Source organism: Arachis duranensis, unplaced genomic scaffold (genome assembly GCF_000817695.3).
Source record: "Arachis duranensis cultivar V14167 unplaced genomic scaffold, aradu.V14167.gnm2.J7QH unplaced_Scaffold_165934, whole genome shotgun sequence".
In the NCBI taxonomy this organism is placed as follows: domain Eukaryota; kingdom Viridiplantae; phylum Streptophyta; class Magnoliopsida; order Fabales; family Fabaceae; genus Arachis; species Arachis duranensis.
The window spans coordinates 2,100,751-2,120,550 of record NW_026264258.1 but is presented as its reverse complement, the minus strand read 5'-3'; the positions used below and the strand labels follow the sequence as shown (position 1 = coordinate 2,120,550).

The 19,800-nt window shown below is 37.3% G+C and overlaps 3 protein-coding genes across 3 annotated transcripts; 2 read left to right on the top strand and 1 right to left on the bottom strand.

The window, feature by feature from the left end:
- The first annotated feature begins 229 nt into the window (after positions 1-229).
- On the top strand, positions 230-944 carry LOC107478894 (uncharacterized). The gene is made up of 2 exons (XM_016099050.3): positions 230-404; positions 497-944. The coding sequence occupies exons 1-2, from the start codon at positions 293-295 to the stop codon at positions 850-852; spliced, it is 468 nt and encodes a 155-aa protein (XP_015954536.1). The 5' UTR covers positions 230-292; the 3' UTR covers positions 853-944.
- Positions 945-5,289: 4,345 nt separating this feature from the next.
- Positions 5,290-9,756, top strand: LOC107476649 (actin-related protein 8). Its single transcript, XM_016096503.3, has 12 exons — positions 5,290-5,706; positions 6,304-6,389; positions 6,487-6,557; positions 6,658-6,725; positions 6,856-6,917; positions 7,145-7,242; positions 7,352-7,433; positions 7,631-7,773; positions 8,078-8,226; positions 8,901-9,034; positions 9,188-9,306; positions 9,512-9,756. The coding sequence occupies exons 1-12, from the start codon at positions 5,327-5,329 to the stop codon at positions 9,587-9,589; spliced, it is 1,470 nt and encodes a 489-aa protein (XP_015951989.1). The 5' UTR covers positions 5,290-5,326; the 3' UTR covers positions 9,590-9,756.
- Positions 9,757-12,890: 3,134 nt separating this feature from the next.
- LOC107478235 (uncharacterized) lies at positions 12,891-13,286 on the bottom strand. The gene has a single exon (XM_016098374.1). It carries the CDS (start codon positions 13,284-13,286, stop codon positions 12,891-12,893), a length of 396 nt encoding a protein of 131 aa, XP_015953860.1.
- Positions 13,287-19,800: the final 6,514 nt, after the last annotated feature.

The window sequence follows — 19,800 nt, the reverse complement described above, 5'->3', positions numbered from 1 at the left end:
CTTTAGGGGAAAAAAATAAAAATAAAAACCCTAAACTAAAATCTAGTTGAAGAGGGGAGAAGGATAAAATTCTCATTTCTAGATTGAGTGTGATTCAAGGAACTCCAACTTTAAGCAAGGCATCTTTAATGTGACTATTAATGAGAACCTTAATTGTAGTGTAGGACTAGAGGATTGTTTTGGATAAATGTTTTGTGCTAAAAACAATTAACAAAGTTTCTAGAGACAGTTATTAAAAGAAGAGTAGAGTCATGTCTCAAGGTTAAGTTGGTGGTTACGAAACTATTCAGTAATGGAGAAGTTAAAGGATGAACAAATGGAGCATCATCAATCTTTTGAGGCCAAGGATCCTTTAACTGAGTCCATTTATAGCCTTCAGATTGCAAAGGAAGCACTTGAACAAGGTTTGCTTCTCTTTGATTCTTACTACTATATAATTACCATCGTAAAAATCTTGATTTGCATGCTTCTTAAGAAACATTCTTTTCTCCCTCAGAAGTGAAAAAATTTGGTGACATTTGCAACCAACCTCTGTTATCTGCTTCAACTTCCTTGGAACTCAAGGCATTGAGCAAATCGGAAGATTCTAAGGATGAGTACCTCGCCGATGCGAATTCAGTCTCTGTCAAGACACTGGAGAAGCAAGGATCACTATCTAGAATTCAAGTGCAAGTTCCTAACAGAATTGAAGATTTTGGTGACATCATAGCAGTTGTGGAAACTTGTATGATTGAGAGAAGTGTGTATAAGCTCACATTTTTATTTTCATTACAGTTCATATTATTGATCTTGGTTTTTTTACTTTTCGACTCGCGGTTATCAATTGATTCTGCTGTCGTTGCTCCGACATGAATCAGAGAAGTTACCTTCACTGTGTGCATTCTCAGAAGATTCTATGTTTGAATCTTAAATTTCAGTCTCATTATGTATGCTAATCTCATTTTGTTTACTGCTATAAACTATTCTTTGAATATTAAGTGTTTTTCCTTTCAGAACTTCAAATTTGTGCTAGAATAAATGCTTAACAGTTAACAACATAAAAGGGATTGTGAAAGAACTACATTGACATGAAAAAAAATTGAGCTACTTCAAATGAAATAAGTTTTCACAAGTTTTTCATTTTTTTTCCTTATATTTTTAACTTTGTACATTCAAATATGATGATGGAAACAAATTAAGTTACTTCCAAGAGGTTTCCATTTCTTTGCCTATAGTTTGGTTTATGTCTTGGAAATTACGAAAATAGGCTTAAATATCATCCATAAGAGTATAAGACATTTTTGTCCTATCCCTCTAATTTGAAAGTACAAAAGTTATGGTATTAATAATTAGGATAAATTTGAATGGACAAAAATTGACAATAAAAATTATTTCAAGTTGAGAATTGTTTATTTTTGTCTTCATCCTTTTTATAGACATTTTTATCCGCAAAATTTGAGAGGATATTAATCATCAAATAGTAAGAAGTAAGAACAAGTCTAGGATAAACCCTTCATGTAATTTTATTTTTTCCTCCTACTTTTTGTTTTCTTCCTTTTATTGTCTTTATTTTTAAATATTAATGTGAAAATAAGAATGCCATTCAGGCACTAGAGAATTTAAAATGAAGTTAAAAAAGTTTAATTAGTCACTAATACAAACAAAAGGGGGCCACAAGTAAATAATCCCCAAAGAAAGTGATAATGGTTAAATGATTATCTAATAATTTGTAACAATGAAAAAGGTATTGTCAAATTGCATTTAAGCATTTAGGCCTATTTGGTTGTTTTCCTTCATAATAAACTTGCTGAAAACATCATGCTTCACATGAATGAAGTAAACACATAAAGACAAAGACCTTTAGGACCCTACCAAAAAACTAAAGAAACAACCATGATGGTTCCTTATCTATTATGACTAATGGTTTCACTTGCAAGTGTCCAAAGACTTAAGACTAAGACAAAAACCAATTGGAATATCAGAATCTAATACTTTAATCTTCAGAACCTTGAAACATTAAACTCACCAATGAGTAACTGAACTTTGGGAAGAAGCATAACTGGATGATGATGATGATGATGCCATAAATAACTCTGATTGAAAAGTAACACCTTCTTCTTCATCCATAGTTGGAACCTCATTAAGATCAAAACTCAAAATCTTGGGACAATTCTCATTCCCATTTCCATGAGATTCATCAACAACAACACTGACTTGATGTTCTTCCTTCACTACTAATCCTGCTACTTTCTCTGTGGCAGACACAAAACATGATTTAGATTCATTGTTCATAATCTTCTGATTGTTATTTGATTTTCTTAATTTCCTTTTCGCCGAGCCATTATCCAAATCCTTCTTCTTCTTCTCCTCCTCAGCTGTTCTTAATTCAGTTAACTTCATTTTTTTTATCCCTTTCTTCTTCTTGATGCTAACAATGCTGGCATCAGAAGCCTGAGAACCCCAAACGGTTGCAAACCCCTCTTCATGACTTAATGGCTTCTTCTCTGCAATCTTCAGCTCCTTGATGTCAGAAACTGGCAATAACTCAACCTGATCAACACCAACCTTAGAGAAATCTTCGCATTCGTGCGCGAATCCAGTAGCTAGGAGCATTAGTTCATTGGCTGCTTCTTGCATCTCAATCTCATCATTGTCATATTCCAAATTGACACCAACTGAACCTGATTTTTCACTAGAAGATATACCTTTTCTGCCTCTCTTGGCTGTCACAGACCAACCCTTCAAAAGGGTAAGCGAAAGTTTGGAACTTTTTGAGTCCTTTGTTGTTCCTTGTTTAGCATCATCACAAACTAATTTCTTGGTGCTTAAGGCATGAACCTTCATGTGTCCAGCTAGAGCTTTACATGAACCAAATGATTTATAGCACAAAAGGCACACATTATGATCAAGATCATGCTCATTCTTCCTGATCTTCTTGTTGTTATGGGCTTCTTCTGTTGTGTTTGTGACCTTGAACTTGATGCATAACTTCTTGTTGCTATGCTTGAATTGATCATCATCAAAAAGGTTGTTTTGGTAATTGTCATCTTGTTGATGATGACCCTTCTGTGGGTGTGACTCTTGGTCTTCTTCCATGAAAGAATTTAGCTAAGAAAACAAAAAAGAAACGAATTTTATTGGTTCTTTTGGGGTGATCGATGGAGAGTAAGAGAGAATGTGAATTATTTGAACCCAAAAAGCATAAATAGATTGGAGTCAAGGAAACGGAAGAGGGTAAACTAAGAGATTGAGTTAACTTGGCCACAAAGAAAAAAAAAAAGGAACAATTTCTGTTAATAGTTTGAAATTCTCTTTTGGTAATGACACAAAGAGAAGAACTTGATCTTGAAATTTTAACTACAGAGGGAAATTAAGAATGCTCGCGAACAAGAAGTAAAAAGAAAGTAGAAGAAAAGAAGGAGAATAGAGATAGTTACCTCAAATTCAAAACAGAACACGAAGGATTGCGAAAAATTGGAGAGTTACTTTATTTATTTATTTTATTTATTTATTTGGTTTAATGCACAACTTGAAGTTATTAATTAAATTTTTTTTATTTATTAAAATTAAAATTCTCAAAAACTTTTATTAGTAATAAGTAATAACTTTTAATATATATTCTAATACATGATAGTTAAACTTTTTGTTTCTTCTTTACTTTTTTACAAAAATAGTAATAAAGTAATATTAATATCGACAACAAAAGTTAAACTTCAATTTTTATCAAAGTTTATATAATTTTTATCATTTTCTATGGTTTGAGTGTGTTGAATCTCTAAAAACTATCATATCATTGTTATTAACCTAAGAGATTAAAATAATGCTACTAATGTGCATTCACTTGCACACACATTCTTTGATATTTAATACTTAATAGGTATAAAAGGATTATTTACATTATTTGATATTTAATACTTATAAAGTCAGATTGATATAATTATTATAATTTAAAAACTAAATTTTTGCTTATAATCATCTACTATAAAAATTATTTTTTTGTTTATAAATTACTTTTTAGTTTTTAGCTTAAAATTATTAGTTTCGAATTAGAAACTAGTTTCATATATTTTTCAGTCAAATATAATTACTCAAAAAGAATTTTTTTCAAAGTAAAACTTCATATGTAATTGATTTTTTGTAAAATTGATAATTAAGAATTATTACACAAATCATCCAAAACTTTTTACTATTAATCTTATGTGAAGGGAATTGCACTTCATTTGATGATATTTTATTGATTAAATGGTCAAATTACTATTTGAAAAATTATTCATTTTTAAAATTGAGATTCAAAAGATCTTTTTAATTAAATTCATTATTTAAAGATTTTAAATTAATTATGTTAGTTCTTTTGTCATTCTTATTGTTAACTGTGTCAAAATTTATTGATGTGATACGTTAAGTAATATTACAATACATACGTAGAAGTTCTAGTTGATTATTAACATGATTAATTTAAGAAATTAAATCAAATCAACTCCAAATCGAGAAATTTTAATACTTTAAGTTCTCCCCCTCAATTAAGTTTTAGTTTGATTTAATTTCATAAATTTATTATGTTAATAATCAATTAAAATTTTTAGGAATGTGTTGTAGTGTCATTTAACGAGTTAAATCTCAATTTGACCCGTGAAATTTAACCTGATGCTCAAAATAATCCCCACAATTTCGTTGGCCCCAATTAAAATCCCAAATTTATAATTACGGCTCTACCTTGCCCCTGCGATTATCTACGTCACCGGACTGTTGATCTAGCGCAATTGCATGGTATGGTGGACACTACTTAAACGACGGCGAGTGTAAGGGTTTTCTTGATGTTTGGTGACTTATGATCGTCGTAGCAGAAAGAAAGAGAGTTTTAACCCACAAAAAACTGAAACAACGTGGTTTCCAAAAGATTTGGGTAAAACCAATGTGCCGTCGTTTAAGTAGTGTCCACTGTGTCATGCAATTGCATCAAATCAGCATTCTGATAACGGAGATGATCGCAAGGGTAAGTTGGAGCCACAATTGCAAATTTGAGGGTTCTAATTAGAGCCAACGAAATTGTAGGAGTCATTCTGAGTATCGGACTAAATTTCAAGAACCAAATTGAAATTTAATTCGTCATTTAACGTACTATCTTAACAAATTTTGATACCATAAAAAAATTAACAAAAATAATTTATATGACTAATATAAAATATCTAAAGAATAAATTTAATTAAAAAAATATTTAAAAGATCAAATTAAAAAACGAATAATTTTTTAAAAACTAATTTAACTATTTACGGATAACTTATTTCTGCAACGTGTTAAGCGAGGGGAGGAAGAAATAAAATGTAAGTACTCAGAGCTAACCGCTTTCATGATTTTTCGGAAGTTGCAAGTTGCAAGTCCACACTCCTCTGACTCTGAAACACAAACCATGATGGCAACACTCCTCAGAAAACTCTGCGTTTGCAGTGAAACGGCGTCGTATAACAACCACCGACCCTCATCCGAAGCTGCTGCTTCTTCAGGTTCGTTACTGGAATCACTTCCAAGCGAGATTGTGATGCAGATCGTACGGTTATTGGGCCCAAAGCAGGCCGCACAGCTCAGCGTGGTTAACAGAAAGTGGCGATCCCTCATCTCCGATAACGAACTCTGGGCCCACTTTCTTGAGGTCCACAATCCTCAGCCATGGGATTCCGTGCTTTTCTCCGAGACTTTTCTGGCCTCTGCTTACCCTCTTCTTCCTCTTCCGTGAGTAACGCACCTTCCATCTTGGAACTATGGATTACAAATCGTTTTGATCATCTTTGTTTGGTGATTTTGTATGCGCTGTTTTGCTCTGCGATAGTGATATGATTCATGCTTGGTTAGAGGTTAGGAAATGAGTTATCGTATCTTCATGTTGGCGTTGAATTCTAGATATTAGTGGGAGACTGATGTATTTGATAGAATTTATTTTGGAATATTTAGATAATTAAGTAGAAAGTACGATACTAAATTCGATTTCTAGAATTTTTTGCATTTTTATTCGTTTGAACAATAATATGATTTCTGGAGCATTGATCTCTCTATATTTGGTATATTTTGTCAAAAGGCCGAGATGCCATTTTCTTAAGAAAAAAGAAACTAAAGTGACGTAAAAGTGCTCATTTTAGTACATGATGATAAGTTTTACAAAAATACTGCGTACATACCAAAAATAGTCGCCAAATTGTGTTTATATATTTGTGTTAGCACATGTGCTTATCAACTCATTTTCGAGGTGTATTTTATACTTGTTTAGTAACTACTTTTTGTGTACTATGGTTGTAATTTTTAACTATTATCCAAATGCATTTGCAACTGCAGAACCTCAGTTGCTGAGATTCCATCTGTGTCATTCAAGCAAGTTTATGGCCAGCGTGCAAGACTGCCTTGTTCTGTTATCATCGATGGTGAGTCTCGCAATTTGCTTGAGTGTATGCTTGCTTGCTTGCTTTTTGTCATATTTAATGTGGTTAGTTAGTTGGTGTTCTTTTTCTTCTTGTCCAGGTGGTTCTGGCTATTGCAAATATGGTTGGAGCACACTCCCTTGTCCATCATGGCGGTCAGCAACCTTTCTGGTAAGGCTATCTTGGTTTGAAACAAATGATTGCAAGGTTCAACATTGCTGCTTACATGGTATTTAAAAGGTTAATATATGTTTGGGAATTTGATATGCAGGAATTTGGTAATGTGGAAACGCCAATATACACCAGACTCAGACACTTTTTTTGGACTATTTATAGCAGGTGCAAGTCATTCTTGGTGCAATAATTCACTGCTGATAAATGTGTAATTTATTATGCTTCGGTGATGATTAGTATGCTGCTATTGCTACTTATGTCTAATCTGTATAATATATTTGTTGCTTTCTCGCAGGATGAAGGCGAAACCAAGTTCTCAACCAGTTGTTGTTTCTATACCAATATGCCACTATGATGGTCAGTTACATTTTATGATTTTCTTCCATTGTTTTGGAATGTGAAAGAAAAATGAAAAATGGGCTGCAAACATGATATACTGTTTTTGATGCTTTTATATTCAAAAGCTGTTATGAGTTGCGATCTATCCAGGTCAATATTGTAGATAAAGAAGAAGCTTATACAACACACTTTTTTATATGTCATCACCCAAGTGAAATATTTGTTATATATGTTTCTCATTGCAGATACTGAATCAGCCAAAGCCTCAAGGCGGCAGCTTAAGGAAGCAATCTATACTGCCCTGTTTGACATGAATGTTCCTGCTGTTTGTGCTCTAAATCAGGTAACTTTGATAGTACTAAAATAAAGAATAAAAAAATGAAAAGAACTGCAATCTGGTTCCATTTTACAATTAATATTTTTAATTGTATATTTCTCTTTTGCAAATGTAGGCAGTTCTAGCTCTGTTTGCTGCCAAACAAACTTCTGGAATAGTTGTGAATATAGGTTTTCAAGTCACATCTGTTGTTCCAAGTATGTTCTGTAACTTCTTTCCTCATATCTCTCTCTAAATTTCTTGTTTATGCATAACAATGAATTTCTTGCATGAAGTACCTTTGAAATCTGCTGCCTTAGTGGCTTTAAGAGGTAGTCAATTCTTAATAATCGCCTCTTTCATCGTGATGTATAAAGTTTTTGTCCGAAGCATATCTAAATGGTTTGTTTTACAGTTTTAAATGGCAAAGTGATGCGAAAAGTGGGTGTGGAGGTTGTGGGGTTGGGAGCCCTAAAGCTCACTGGATTCCTTAGAGAACAAATGCAACAGAATAACATGAGTTTTGAATCAATGTACACTGTTCGAATGCTGAAAGAGGTACTAAACTATTAATACCATTCCTTTTTTGTTTTTGCTTGAATTTTAGAAGAGCAATGTAATGTATTCCTATATATGATTCCATAAGACCAAGGTTAAATTAACAATTCAGGTGGAGTTGAGTTTTGTTTATGAGTAATTAAATGCACGAAACAGGAATAGGATTGCTGATTTCTTTTGTGACTTTCATTATTCTTTCCCCCTTTCATATGATTTTTCTCTGCAGTGTGGTGAGAGGGACTACTTCTACATTGAAATAATCTCAGTGTTATTGTCTGATATTTTGTTGGTCGCATGGTAACAGAAGCTATGCTATGTTGCTATTGATTATGAAGCAGAGCTATCTAAAGATACACAAGCATCATTTGAAGCTGCAGGAGAAGGATGGTTTATACTTAAAAAAGAGCGCTTTCAAACCGGAGAGATCTTATTCCAGCCACGTCTTGCCGGAGTGTAAGTTTTTGTACTTTCTTACAATACTGTTTCAACAGTTTCATTATAGGAAAAATGCATCTCAATAATCTAAAATAAAACTTAAATTGCAATTTATTTTTTCTTCGTTTTTTTGGTGCTTTGAATGAACTTGGGTTTTGTTACCTAAGCTTATAGTTGAGCCATTTGTTAGTGCCAATATTTTTTAATTTTAGTAGATATGTCAACAAATATCAACAAAGAAAAAGAGCACCATAAGCATCCCTCTGACTCTCTTTAATGTATAGTTCGAACGGCCGCATGCAAAGAGTGTAATCTAGGTAGCCTAATTGATAATTGTATCAGTGGCTGATTCCATGACTTGAATCGATGACCTTGAAGGCAAATAGAGACAACTCAATCATTGCTTCAAAGTCTCGAAAAAATGAATAGGATTTTATTAAGCTTCTAATTTGATCCTTCATCTTTCCATCCAAAAAAGATTGATTCATCATGATGTTTTCTGAAAAGGATGAGGACATTTTGTTGGACAAATATGGGATTCAGTTTAAAATTCAAATGAAAATCTTCATCTACATTTATCTATGGACAAATATTTCATTCAACATCTAGAGAGTTCTTAGTCACTATCTTATTTATTTCTTCAAGATTTTTGCTCAATTGTAGCTTAAGCACATTTCGCACTTGTTTCACAGACGAGCAATGGGTTTGCACCAGGCCGTCGCTCTGTGCATCGACCATTGCCATTCTGCAGAATTAACCGCGGACACGAATTGGTTTAAGACCGTAGTCTTATGTGGGGGCAGTGCATGTTTACCAGGTTTGGCAGGTAAATATCCCTTTCATTGTTGCATTCTATCTTTTAAATCCTTATAACAGAGCTGAAAAATGAAATTGAACTAAAAACTTACTGAGAACACATGGTGATGAGATACTAGCAACAAGTTCTAATAATTCTACTTCTGTGATCACTCTGGTTCAGAAAGATTAGAGAAAGAACTTCATGCCTTGGTTGATCCCAACCTGTCAGACAGAATCACAGTCATACCTCCTCCATATGGCGCGGATACGGCATGGTTTGGAGCAAAGATGATTGGCAATGTGAGCTATTCACTAACATTGACAAACTTTTGTGTTTATCAATCCAATATATTTCATGTTGAATGTTTTATAAAGACTTAATCGTATTTTTATAATGTTTTGCTTTTTCCTTTTTTTATTACTGTACTCATGTTTAATTTTCATTATTATCCTGATTACTCAATAATAGTAACTCTAATTTCTAACTGTTTATGGATTATGTCAGTTAAGTACCTTTCCCGGTCCATGGTGTATAACAAAGAAGCAGTTCCGTCAAAAGCATAAAACTAATCGGATATGGTGATTACTTGCATCTCAAGTTACTATTTTTCTCAATTATGCTGGCAATATGCACCAGCAACTGTATGATTCCCATCATGTAAATTTCTATGGGAAGGCATTAAATTCAAACATGTATATTAGTTTGTAATTTTCGTTAAGCATTACATGTATGTATTATCTGAAAAGAAAATATCTAGTTAACATATTGAATCATCTTACAATTTTCAGTTATATTTTTATATAAAAAAATATCTTCATATGAATAATTACTTGTTTAAAATGATATCTTTATTGATAAGATCAATATACTTATAATAAAAAGATTAAAATGCACCAAAGAGAATTGTTCTTTGGTACTCGAAATATTATGCTACAGATAAAAAAAACCTTCAAAATATAAATAATAAATAAGTCTTTTAAATAATTTAAAAATATGACAAAATAATCAACAAATATTACATTTTTATAAGTGACAAAAAAATTTGTTTTGGGAAGGCTTCTGAGGCAGCCCCTCATTTTTTCTATATGTATGAGAGCATAATTACCCGCTTAGGCGTTTTTCTTCCTTTTTTAGACTTTGAGATAGCTGTTTTATGACACTATCGTGTTGCTTCTACCCAACTTCACCTAATTCTTGGAGTTCTGAAAATTTATCAATTTATCAGCCATACTTTAGACTTTCCGACTTCTTTGAAGATTTTCTTTTATCTCTTTCATATGACTAAGCCCTTCAGTGGGCAAAATAAAAAACAGCAGTGTGTGTCTTTCCGGGCCATACAAGACCGGAGAGTTTTTACCCTTTTTGATGAATCCTTTCATGACTTCAAAAATTTTTTTTTTCAAAGTTCAAGCTGTAGAGGGTCATTACCCCTTTTTCCTGGATGAAACGTCTTCTCCTCATTTCCCCCTATACTAGATAGAGGCCTCTCCTTGTGAAAAATACGGTTTGGACGATTTAGATGAGATGGAGGCGACCATTGTAGGGTTTCTCCGAGAAGTATGGGGGAGAGCCCCCTAGCTGGATATGAAAAAGTTTATCCAGGGGTCTCCGACCTTTGTCCATGTTCAACTAGGTAGCTTTTTGTTTGTTTATCACATTTTCTGACTTGATGGTCGCATGACTTGTTTTTCCGACTTGTTTTAGTGACTTTAGCTTCCTAATTGCTTTTACAGAAATGGCGAAGAAGAATTTCAGGGAGTCTTACCAGAGAATTCAGGAGGCCAAAGCGAGGTCCCGCGCCAGAGTCGGCGGCGGCAGGGCAGCTGGTCCTTCTCTTCCTTTCTTCTCCCCCTCCTTCTCACAATTTGGGGACCCCCACTTGTCCTATTGTTATTTCTTCCTCAGCCTCTTCTCTGCCATCCCCTCCTCTCCGATCTTCCCCTGAGCCAGAAAAGAAGAGGCGCAAGACTTTAGAGTCTAGCTCTTCTTTTGAAGGTGAGGCCAAGGTGGATGCGCCTCAATTTGTTCGGAAGCATATCTATCCTCATACTCGTATAAGTATGGATGATGCTTCTGTTCGAAACCACCTTACTATTCTGGCTCAGGAGAGTATCAGGGCGGCAGGGGTGTGCACAAAGTTCCTTGATATTTTTGAGAAGACTCCTCTTAACTCTTTGGGTTCATCCTCGAGGGTTGAGGAGTTGGAGGGGAGGCTTCTCTTATATCAAGGGCAGGAGAAGGTGCTGAGGGAGGAGGTCACCAAATTGAAGGAGTAGAGGAATGGCCTTCAGGAGAGGGAGAGGAAGTTGCAGGCCCAGTGTTCCATGGCGGAGGGCCTGAGGGAGAAGGCGCAGGAGAGTTATTCGAGCCTGTTCGAGGATCTTGTGGAGGTGAAAAAGGGTTTCCTGAGAGCTCGGGAGGCCTATACAGAGTTGGAGGACTCCATTGCTGACGGGGTTGAAGAAGCATGGGGGATCTTTAAAGAATAGGTCGGGGTTCTTGCTCCCGACTTGGATCTCTCTCCTTTGGATCCGGATAAAATTGTGGTCGACGGGGCTATCGTTTCTCCTCCCTCTCCCCGATATGTCATCGAGTCTGATCTAAAGACTCGGGGGCAGAGGATAATGGAGTCCCCTCCCCAACCAAAAGATGCCCCAAGTTCTTCGAAGGCTCCTGGAACTTCCACTCCATCTCCTATGGACATTTCTTTTCCTGGCCCCGATAGCGCTCTGACTACTCTCCCTGACTCTGGTGGTGCTCTGACTATTCTTCCTGACTCTGGTGGTGCTCCGACTATTCTTCCTGACTCTGGTGGTGACGTCCTTCCTAATTGAAAAGAAAAATTATTTGTGGCTATATGGGGGCCCGGTCTGTGGGTCCCCCCTTTTTAAAACTATTTATTTTTATTCTGCTGACATTTCTTTGGCCTTTTATGGCCGTAAACAAAATATTTAAAAATACCCTTTTTGGACAAGGTTTAGGTTATCTTTGTTGGTTGTGCGCATGCCTTTCTGTTTAGGTTTCGAAAAACCTTTTTGATCCTTGTTTTGAAAAACCTTTTTCTTGGCTGGCTGTCCCTTCTTCTAAGTTACTCTCAAATTTTTCTTGAAGGCTTGGGACAGTCTTAGTGCTTTCCATAGGTTTTCTGATCTCTTTTTGGTATTCCTTATACTCAATTTTTTTATTTATTGAGTTCCTATAACTTAGGTTATTTTTGCGATGCATTTCTTTGTTTTTCGATTTTTTCCGACTTGTTAGTCAGATAATTTTTGAGTTTATCACGATCGACTTTTATAACCTCTTTACACCAACTTGTACGTCGTCGTTTTATCCTGACGACCATCTAGGTCGGTTCATGGGATTTTCATGCTTTTTCGAGCTTAAGTCGGCGCGTTTCGTAGAAAGAAAGAAAGTGAGAAGGAATTTATAAGAGATATTGTAAAAGATATTTATTTATTTGCGAAGGTACTTTACCGCTACTAAGGGTTTTTGACTATCTATGACCCTTTAGTCTCTACTGTGATGCCTCGTTAAAAACCCCCCTTCAGAAAAAAACCCTTTTCTTTTGGAAAAAAACCATAAAGTTGGGAAAAGAGTACATCAGGGGGTAGAGTTCGCTTTTAACTGTAGTACCTTTTCATATTACAAGCATGCCACAACCTATGTAGCTCGGTGCCGTTTAAGTCGGTCACTTTGTAATAACCTTTTCCTAAGACCTTACTAATCTTGTATGGTCCCTTCCAATTAGCAGCGAGCTTTCCCTTTCCAGATTTATTGACTCCAATGTCGTTTCTGATTAAGATCAAGTCATCTGGGGCAAAGCTCCTTCGAATGACTTTTTTGTTGTATCTGGTGGTCATCCTTTGCTTTAATGATGCTTCTCTTATTTGGGCTTGTTCTCGAATTTCAGGGAGTAGTTCAAGTTCCTCTTTGTGCCCTGTACGTTCCCGACCTCATCATGGAAGATCACCCTTGGGCTTTGCTCGTCGATTTCTACTGGTATCATGGCTTCCACGCCATAGGCAAGTCGGAAGGGTGTTTTTCTAGTGGCCGATTGGGGCGTCGTCCGATAAGCCCATAATACTTGGGGAAGCTCTTTAGCCCAATCTCCCTTTGCCTCTTGCAACCTTTTCTTCAATCCTGCTAGTATAACTTTGTTGGCCGCATCGACTTGTCCGTTTGCTTGTGGATATTCCCCTGAGGTGAACTGGTGTTTTATCTTCATACTGGCTACCAAGCTTCTGAAGGTTGAGTCGGTGAACTGTGTACCATTATCCATGGTGATGGAACAAGGTATTCCATACCTTGTGATAATATTTTTGTAGAGGACCTTCCGACTTTTTTGTGCGGTGATGGTGGCTAAGAGTTCTGCTTCTATCCACTTTGTGAAGTAGTCTATTCCCAGTATTAAGTATTTTACTTGTCCTGGGACTTGGGGAAAAGGCCCGAATAGGTCCATCCCCCATTTTGCGAAAGGCCATGGAGAAGTTATACTGATGAGCTCCTCGGGGGGAGCCACATGGAAATTTGCGTGCATTTGGCATGGCTGCCACTTCTTCACAAATTCTGTGGCATCCTTTTGCAAGGTCGGCCAGAAGAACCCAGCTCGGATTACCTTTCTGGCTAGCGACCTGGCTCCGAGATGGTTTTCGCAAATCCCATTATGAACCTCCTCTAGCACTTCAGTGGTCCTCGAGGTCGGAACGCACTTCAGCAATGGTGTTAATATTCCTCTTTTATAGAGGATATTTTTTACCAGAGTGTAGTATTGTGCTTCCCTCCAGATTTTCTTGGCCTCTTTTTTCTCTTTAGGGAGGATGTCGAATTTTAAGTATTCAACTAGGGGGTTCATTCAGCTGAGGTTCAACCCGGTGACTTCAAGGACATCTTGTTTGACCTCTGTTTTAACTACAGAAGGTTCTTGTAAAGTTTCCTGGATCAAGCTTCTATTGTTCCCTCCTGGTTTGGTACTTGCTAACTTGGAGAGGGCGTCTGCTCTGTTGTTGAAATCTCGAGTTATATGCCTGACCTCGGTTTCTGCAAAACACCCGAGGTGCTCCAAGGTTTTGTCCAAGTATCTCCTCATATTTGGGTCTTTGGCTTGATACTCTCTATTTATTTGGGAGGTTACTACTTGAGAGTCGCTAAATATCATCACTTTTGTCGCACCGACTTCTTCCGCCAACTTCAACCCCGTGATCAGGGCTTCGTATTCTGCTTGATTATTGGAGGCTGGGAATTCAAATTTGAGGGAAACCTCTATTTGTGTTCCCCTTTCATTGGCCAATATTATGCCTGCGCCGCTTCCTGTCTTGTTTGAGGATCCATCTACGTATAGTTCCCATGTAGTTGGCTTTTCCTCTTGATCTCCTGCATATTCTACTATGAAGTCGGTGAGGCATTGGGCTTTAATTGCCATCCGGGTTTTGTACTTTAAGTCGAAATTGGAGGGCTCTATTGCCCACTGAACCATTCTCCCGGCAACATTCGTCTTTTGGAGGATTTGCTTCATGGATTGGTTTATTGTATGAGCTTGGAAGTAAGGCCGTAACCTTCGTGAAGCTATTACTAGGGAGTAAGCAAACTTCTCTAGTTTGTGGTACCTTAGTTCAGGGCCTTGTAGAACTTTGCTGGTGAAGTATACATGATGCTGTCCAGCCTCGTCTTCTCATATCAGGGCTGATGCTACAACTTTGTCTGCTACGGACAAATATAGGACGAGCTCTTCCCCAATTAGAGGTTGGATCAGGATTAGGGGTTGGCTCAAGAACTTTTTGAACTCTTGGAATGCTTCTGCGCATTCTGGAGTCCATTCGAACTGGCATCCTTTTCGTAGTAGAGAGAACAGTGGAAAGAATCTTAATGCTGATCTGCCAAGAACCTGGAGAGGGCTGCAAGTAATCCATTTAATTGTTGGACCTCTCTTAGGCAGGTTGGACTTTTCATTTCTAGGATGGCTTTGCACTTGTCGGGATTGGCTTCGATCCCTCTTTGGGTTAGCATAAACCCTAGAAATTTTTTAGCCTCCACCACAAATGTGCATTTTGCGGGATTTAGCCTCATCCCGTGTGACCTTATGGTGTTGAAAACTTGCGAGATGTCTGTTAAGAGGTCGGTGTCTTCTTTGGTTTTCACCAGCATGTCGTCTACGTAGACTTCCATTAAGTTCCCGAGGTGGGGAGCGAACACCTTGTTCATCAGCCTTTGGTATGTGGTCCCTGCATTTTTTAATCCAAAAGGCATGACCATGTAGCAATAATTTGCTCTAGGCGTGATGAATGATGTCTTTTCTTGGTCTGGCTTGTACATCGGGATTTGGTTGTATCCCGAGTAGGCATCCATAAACGACAAGTATTGATACCCCGAGCTGGAGTCTACTAGAGTGTCGATGCTTGGAAGTGGATATGGGTCTTTAGGACACGCCTTATTCCGGTCGGTGTAGTCAACACACATCCTCCACTTGCCGTTTTATTTTTTGACTAGCACCACATTTGCTAGCCATGTTGGATATTTGACTTCTCTAGTGAAGCCGGCTTCTAAGAGCGCTTGTACTTGCTCCTCCACCGCTTGAGCTCGTTCTGGACCGAGCTTACGCCTTCGCTGCTGGACAGGTCGTGACCCAGGGTATACTGAGAGTTTGTGGGACATGAGCTCGGGCTCTATCCCTGGCATGTGGAGGCCTTCCAGGTGAAGAGGTCAGAGTTATCTCGCAAGAGCTTTGTCAACTTATGCTTTAAGTTTTCCTCTAGGCTGGCTCCTATGTTGGTATTTTTTCCTTTCTCCTTGCCGACCTGTATCTCTTCAGTTTTTCCCCCTGGTTGCGGCCGCAGCTCTTTTTTAGCTCTTGCTCCGCTGAGTTCTATAGTGTGAACTTTCCTGCCCTTTCCCCTCAGGTTGAGGCTTTCATTGTAACATTTCCTTGCCAATTTATGGTTTCTACGTATCGTTGTTATCCCCGCATATGTTGGGAATTTCATGCAAAGGTGGGGGGTAGATACCACCGCTCCGAGCCGATTCAGGGTAGCTCTGCCAATCAGGGCATTATATGCTGACCCGACATTGATGACTATGAAGTCTATGCTCAGAGTTTTGGATTTCTCCCCTCTTACAAAGGTCGTATGGAGGGGTAGGAATACGAGTGATTTTATTGGCGTGTCGCCCAAACCATATAGGGTGTCAGGGTAAGCCCTTAATTCTTTTTCATCCAATCCTAGTTTGTCGAACGCGGGCTTGAAAAGAATGTCCGCTGAACTTTTTTGGTCTACTAAAGTTCTGTGGAGATGGGCATTCGCCAGGATCATGGTTATCACCACTGGATCGTCATGCCCAGGGATCACCCCTTGCCCATCCTCTTTTGTGAAAGAGATGGTTGGGAGGTCGGGCGATTCGCTTCTGACCTAGTAAACTCGCTTTAGGTGTCTTTTGCGAGATGACTTAGTGAGTCCCCCTCCCGCAAATCCTCCAGAGATCATATGTATGTGTCTCTCGGGGGTTTGTGGTGGTGGGTCTCTTCTGTCCTCATCATCTCGTTTTTTTTTTCATGATTGTCCGACCTTTCCATGAAATATCTATCTAGTCGGCCTTCCCTGGCCAACCTTTCTATCACATTTTTAAGGTCGTAGCAATTATTTGTTGAGTGGCCATACATCTTATGGTACTCACAGTAGTCGCCGCGGCTTCCTCCCTTTTTGTTTTTGATGGGTCTAGGGGCGGCAATCTTTCAGTATTACAAATATCTCTGTATACGTCTACTATGAAAACTTTTAGAGGAGTATAGGAGTGATATCTCCTCGGCCTGTCGGGACCAACCTCCTCTTTTTTTCTTGGGCTCCCTTTCTTTTTCTTTTGCTGAGTGGGGGTGCCCCGGTCGCCTACTCGGCTCTCGTAGTCTGGCATTCTCCTCCATGTTGATGTACTTTTCTGCTCTTTCTTGTACATCGCTCAAGGAGGTGAGGTGCCTCTTTGATATGGATTGCGAGAAGGGACCTTCTCTAAGTCCATTTACTAGCCCCATGATGACTGCCTCAGTGGGCAGGTCTTGAATCTCCAAGCACGCTTTGTTGAACCTTTCCATATAGTTCCGTAAAGGTTCTCCGACCTCCTGCTTTACTCCCAGGAGGCTTGGTGCGTGCTTTACTTTATCCTTCTGGATGGAGAACCTCATTAAGAACTTTCTCGAGAGGTCCTTAAAGCTGGTAACCGACCTTAGAGGGAGGCTAACAAACCATTTCATCGCCGCTTTTGACAGGGTGGTCGGGAAAGCTTTGCAATGAGTTGCATCAGAAGCATAAGCTAGATACATCTAACTTTTGAAATTGCTTAAATGATGCTTTGGGTCTGTGGTTCTGTCATAGAGGTTCATATTAGGGCTTTTGAAGTTTTTTGGAACTTTGTTCTCATTATGTCCTCACTAAACGGATCTTCTCCTCCCAGGGGCGATTCTTTTCGGTCGCCACGGGAGTTCTGACTTCTAAGGGAAGACTCTAACTTCAAAAGTTTTTCTTCTAACTCTTTTCATCGCTCTATCTCTTCCTTGAGATTTTGCTCTACCTCTCGTTGTCGTTCTAATTCCTATTCCAGCTGTTCCAAACGACCTTAGTGACCATGGACCAACCCCATTAGCTCGGCTGCATGGGGTGGCCCTTCCTTTCCTGATTCTCGTCCTTTCGAGGAGTTTATCTTTGGGTTTTTAAACCCAGATGTGCCTTCTCTATGCTGGTCGTTGGCTCCCTGGTGAAGGGTCAGGTCCGCGTCGTTGTTTTCGGTATCTAGATTTTTTTGTTCGGAATCAGACGCTGTATGACCATCCTCCGGTGAGTTGTCCGTCATTACTGGTTGATCTCTCGGGTCTCCGGCAACGGCGTCAATGTTACGATGGGTAACCGAAGATTAATGGGCTGGATTCATTAGATTGGCCCAATCGTCTGAGGAGGGAAGCCTTCGAATGGGTTCGCACCTTTGGGGCCTCCGTCCGACTTGTGAGTGTGAGTAAAATGAGGGTGGTACCTAAAAAGACACACCGATGCCTAAGTCAGCAAGGGTGTGAGCAGGTCTAGAGAGTATTGGGACTTAAAGATACCTATGGGGTGTCAGTGTATTTATAGTGGTGAACCAATAACCACCGTTGAAGTAGTTCCACCTTTTAAGGTAGATAACCGTCCCTTTATCTTAGGGAAGTTGAGATATGGCTCCTGGAAATGGTTTGAGAGATTTTAGGGGCAGTTATTTTAGTATTATCTGCCAGCTAATCCTCATTTCCGATTTTCCTAAAGCAAGTCGTGGCAAGAACCGACTTCTCAGGGGAAGGTCGGCGTAATGTGAGGCTCATCCTTGTGGGTTGGGTCTTTCGTTTGGACCTGGGTCCTAGCGTTGGGTCAGGGTATGAACAAGTATATAACATACCATTATTAACATACCTACTAGATCAATGAGAGAAGTTCATCAATATAATTAAGAGTAAAGTATATTTTGTCTCAAAAGATTGTTAAAAGTTTTAAAAATACTTTTAAATTTTATTTTGTTTAAAAAATTTTTGATTTACATTAAATATACTATTAACAGCTAAATTTTCAGAAAGTTTAAGACCAATCTAATAATAATGCATGATAATTATGTCTAATTTGCTTATGTGAAAGATTGTTCTTGTGAAATTATTATTACTGAATTGGTCATAAATTTTTTGAAAAATTAGTTATCAAAATATATTTGATGTAATTCGAAAACTTTTTGAATAAAATTGATACAAAATAAAACTTAGAAATCTTTTTAAAAATTTTGGATAATTTTAGAGACAAAATATGCTTTATCCAATAATTAATTAGTTTCAATACTCATTATACTGTAAAACAAAAAGTTAGAAAAAAAAAGAATGGTATACTATGGTTAATGATATTTTTTAATTGCGCCTAATATTATTGGAACTCCTCAAACAATAGCTATGTTTTAGAAAGAGGTAAATTAAATTATGTCTGTCAAAGCCTAGTTTCAGAGATAATTACTCCGTCTCCATATTATTCTTCCTGGCACCAATTTACAAAACTAGTTCACCTAATATGATCTCTGAGGATTCCACAGTAGTTGCCCAACTCATCGGAAAAAAACATAAACAAGATCCATATAAATGCCATTCCATGTCTTGTACCTTTTCAAAAACTTACCATTTGTGCCTTAATTTGCACTTTGTCATATATAGATATAGGCTTCTATCAAGTGGGTGACTTTATTCTCAATAAGTCAATATAATATATAACATAAGATTATTAAACGAGAAATCTACCAAATGTTTGGGATGACAAAGACCCTGCAAGAAAATTCATTGGATATATAAATAGAAAAATGTTGAGGCAAGTTTGTTAGGCTTTATATATGTTTGGTGATTGACTTGTATGTTTTGGTTCAATTTTCACTTCAATTTTTTCTAAACCTATATATGTTCCTTGTTAATTTTTTTTTCAAAGATAGTAAGTATATTTCATTAATTATTAAAAAATAAAATATAAAAATATCCAAAAGTAGGACAGCATAATAAAAGGTGAAATTTTTTATTAGTTTAATTAAGAACAATATTGATTTTTTAAAGAATGTTCTCTTTAATTGAAATATTGAATTAAGGAATTCAAAATATCATCGTAAGAAAAGGAATTTTCAAATATTATTTATGTTCTCTTTATTTGAAACTTGATTGATAACTTATTTTTTTAACTCAAACTTGTCACATATATTTTTATCCATTTTCTTGTATATATATAAACGATAGAGTATATATTTTAAAATTATAGATATTTGAATCTTTG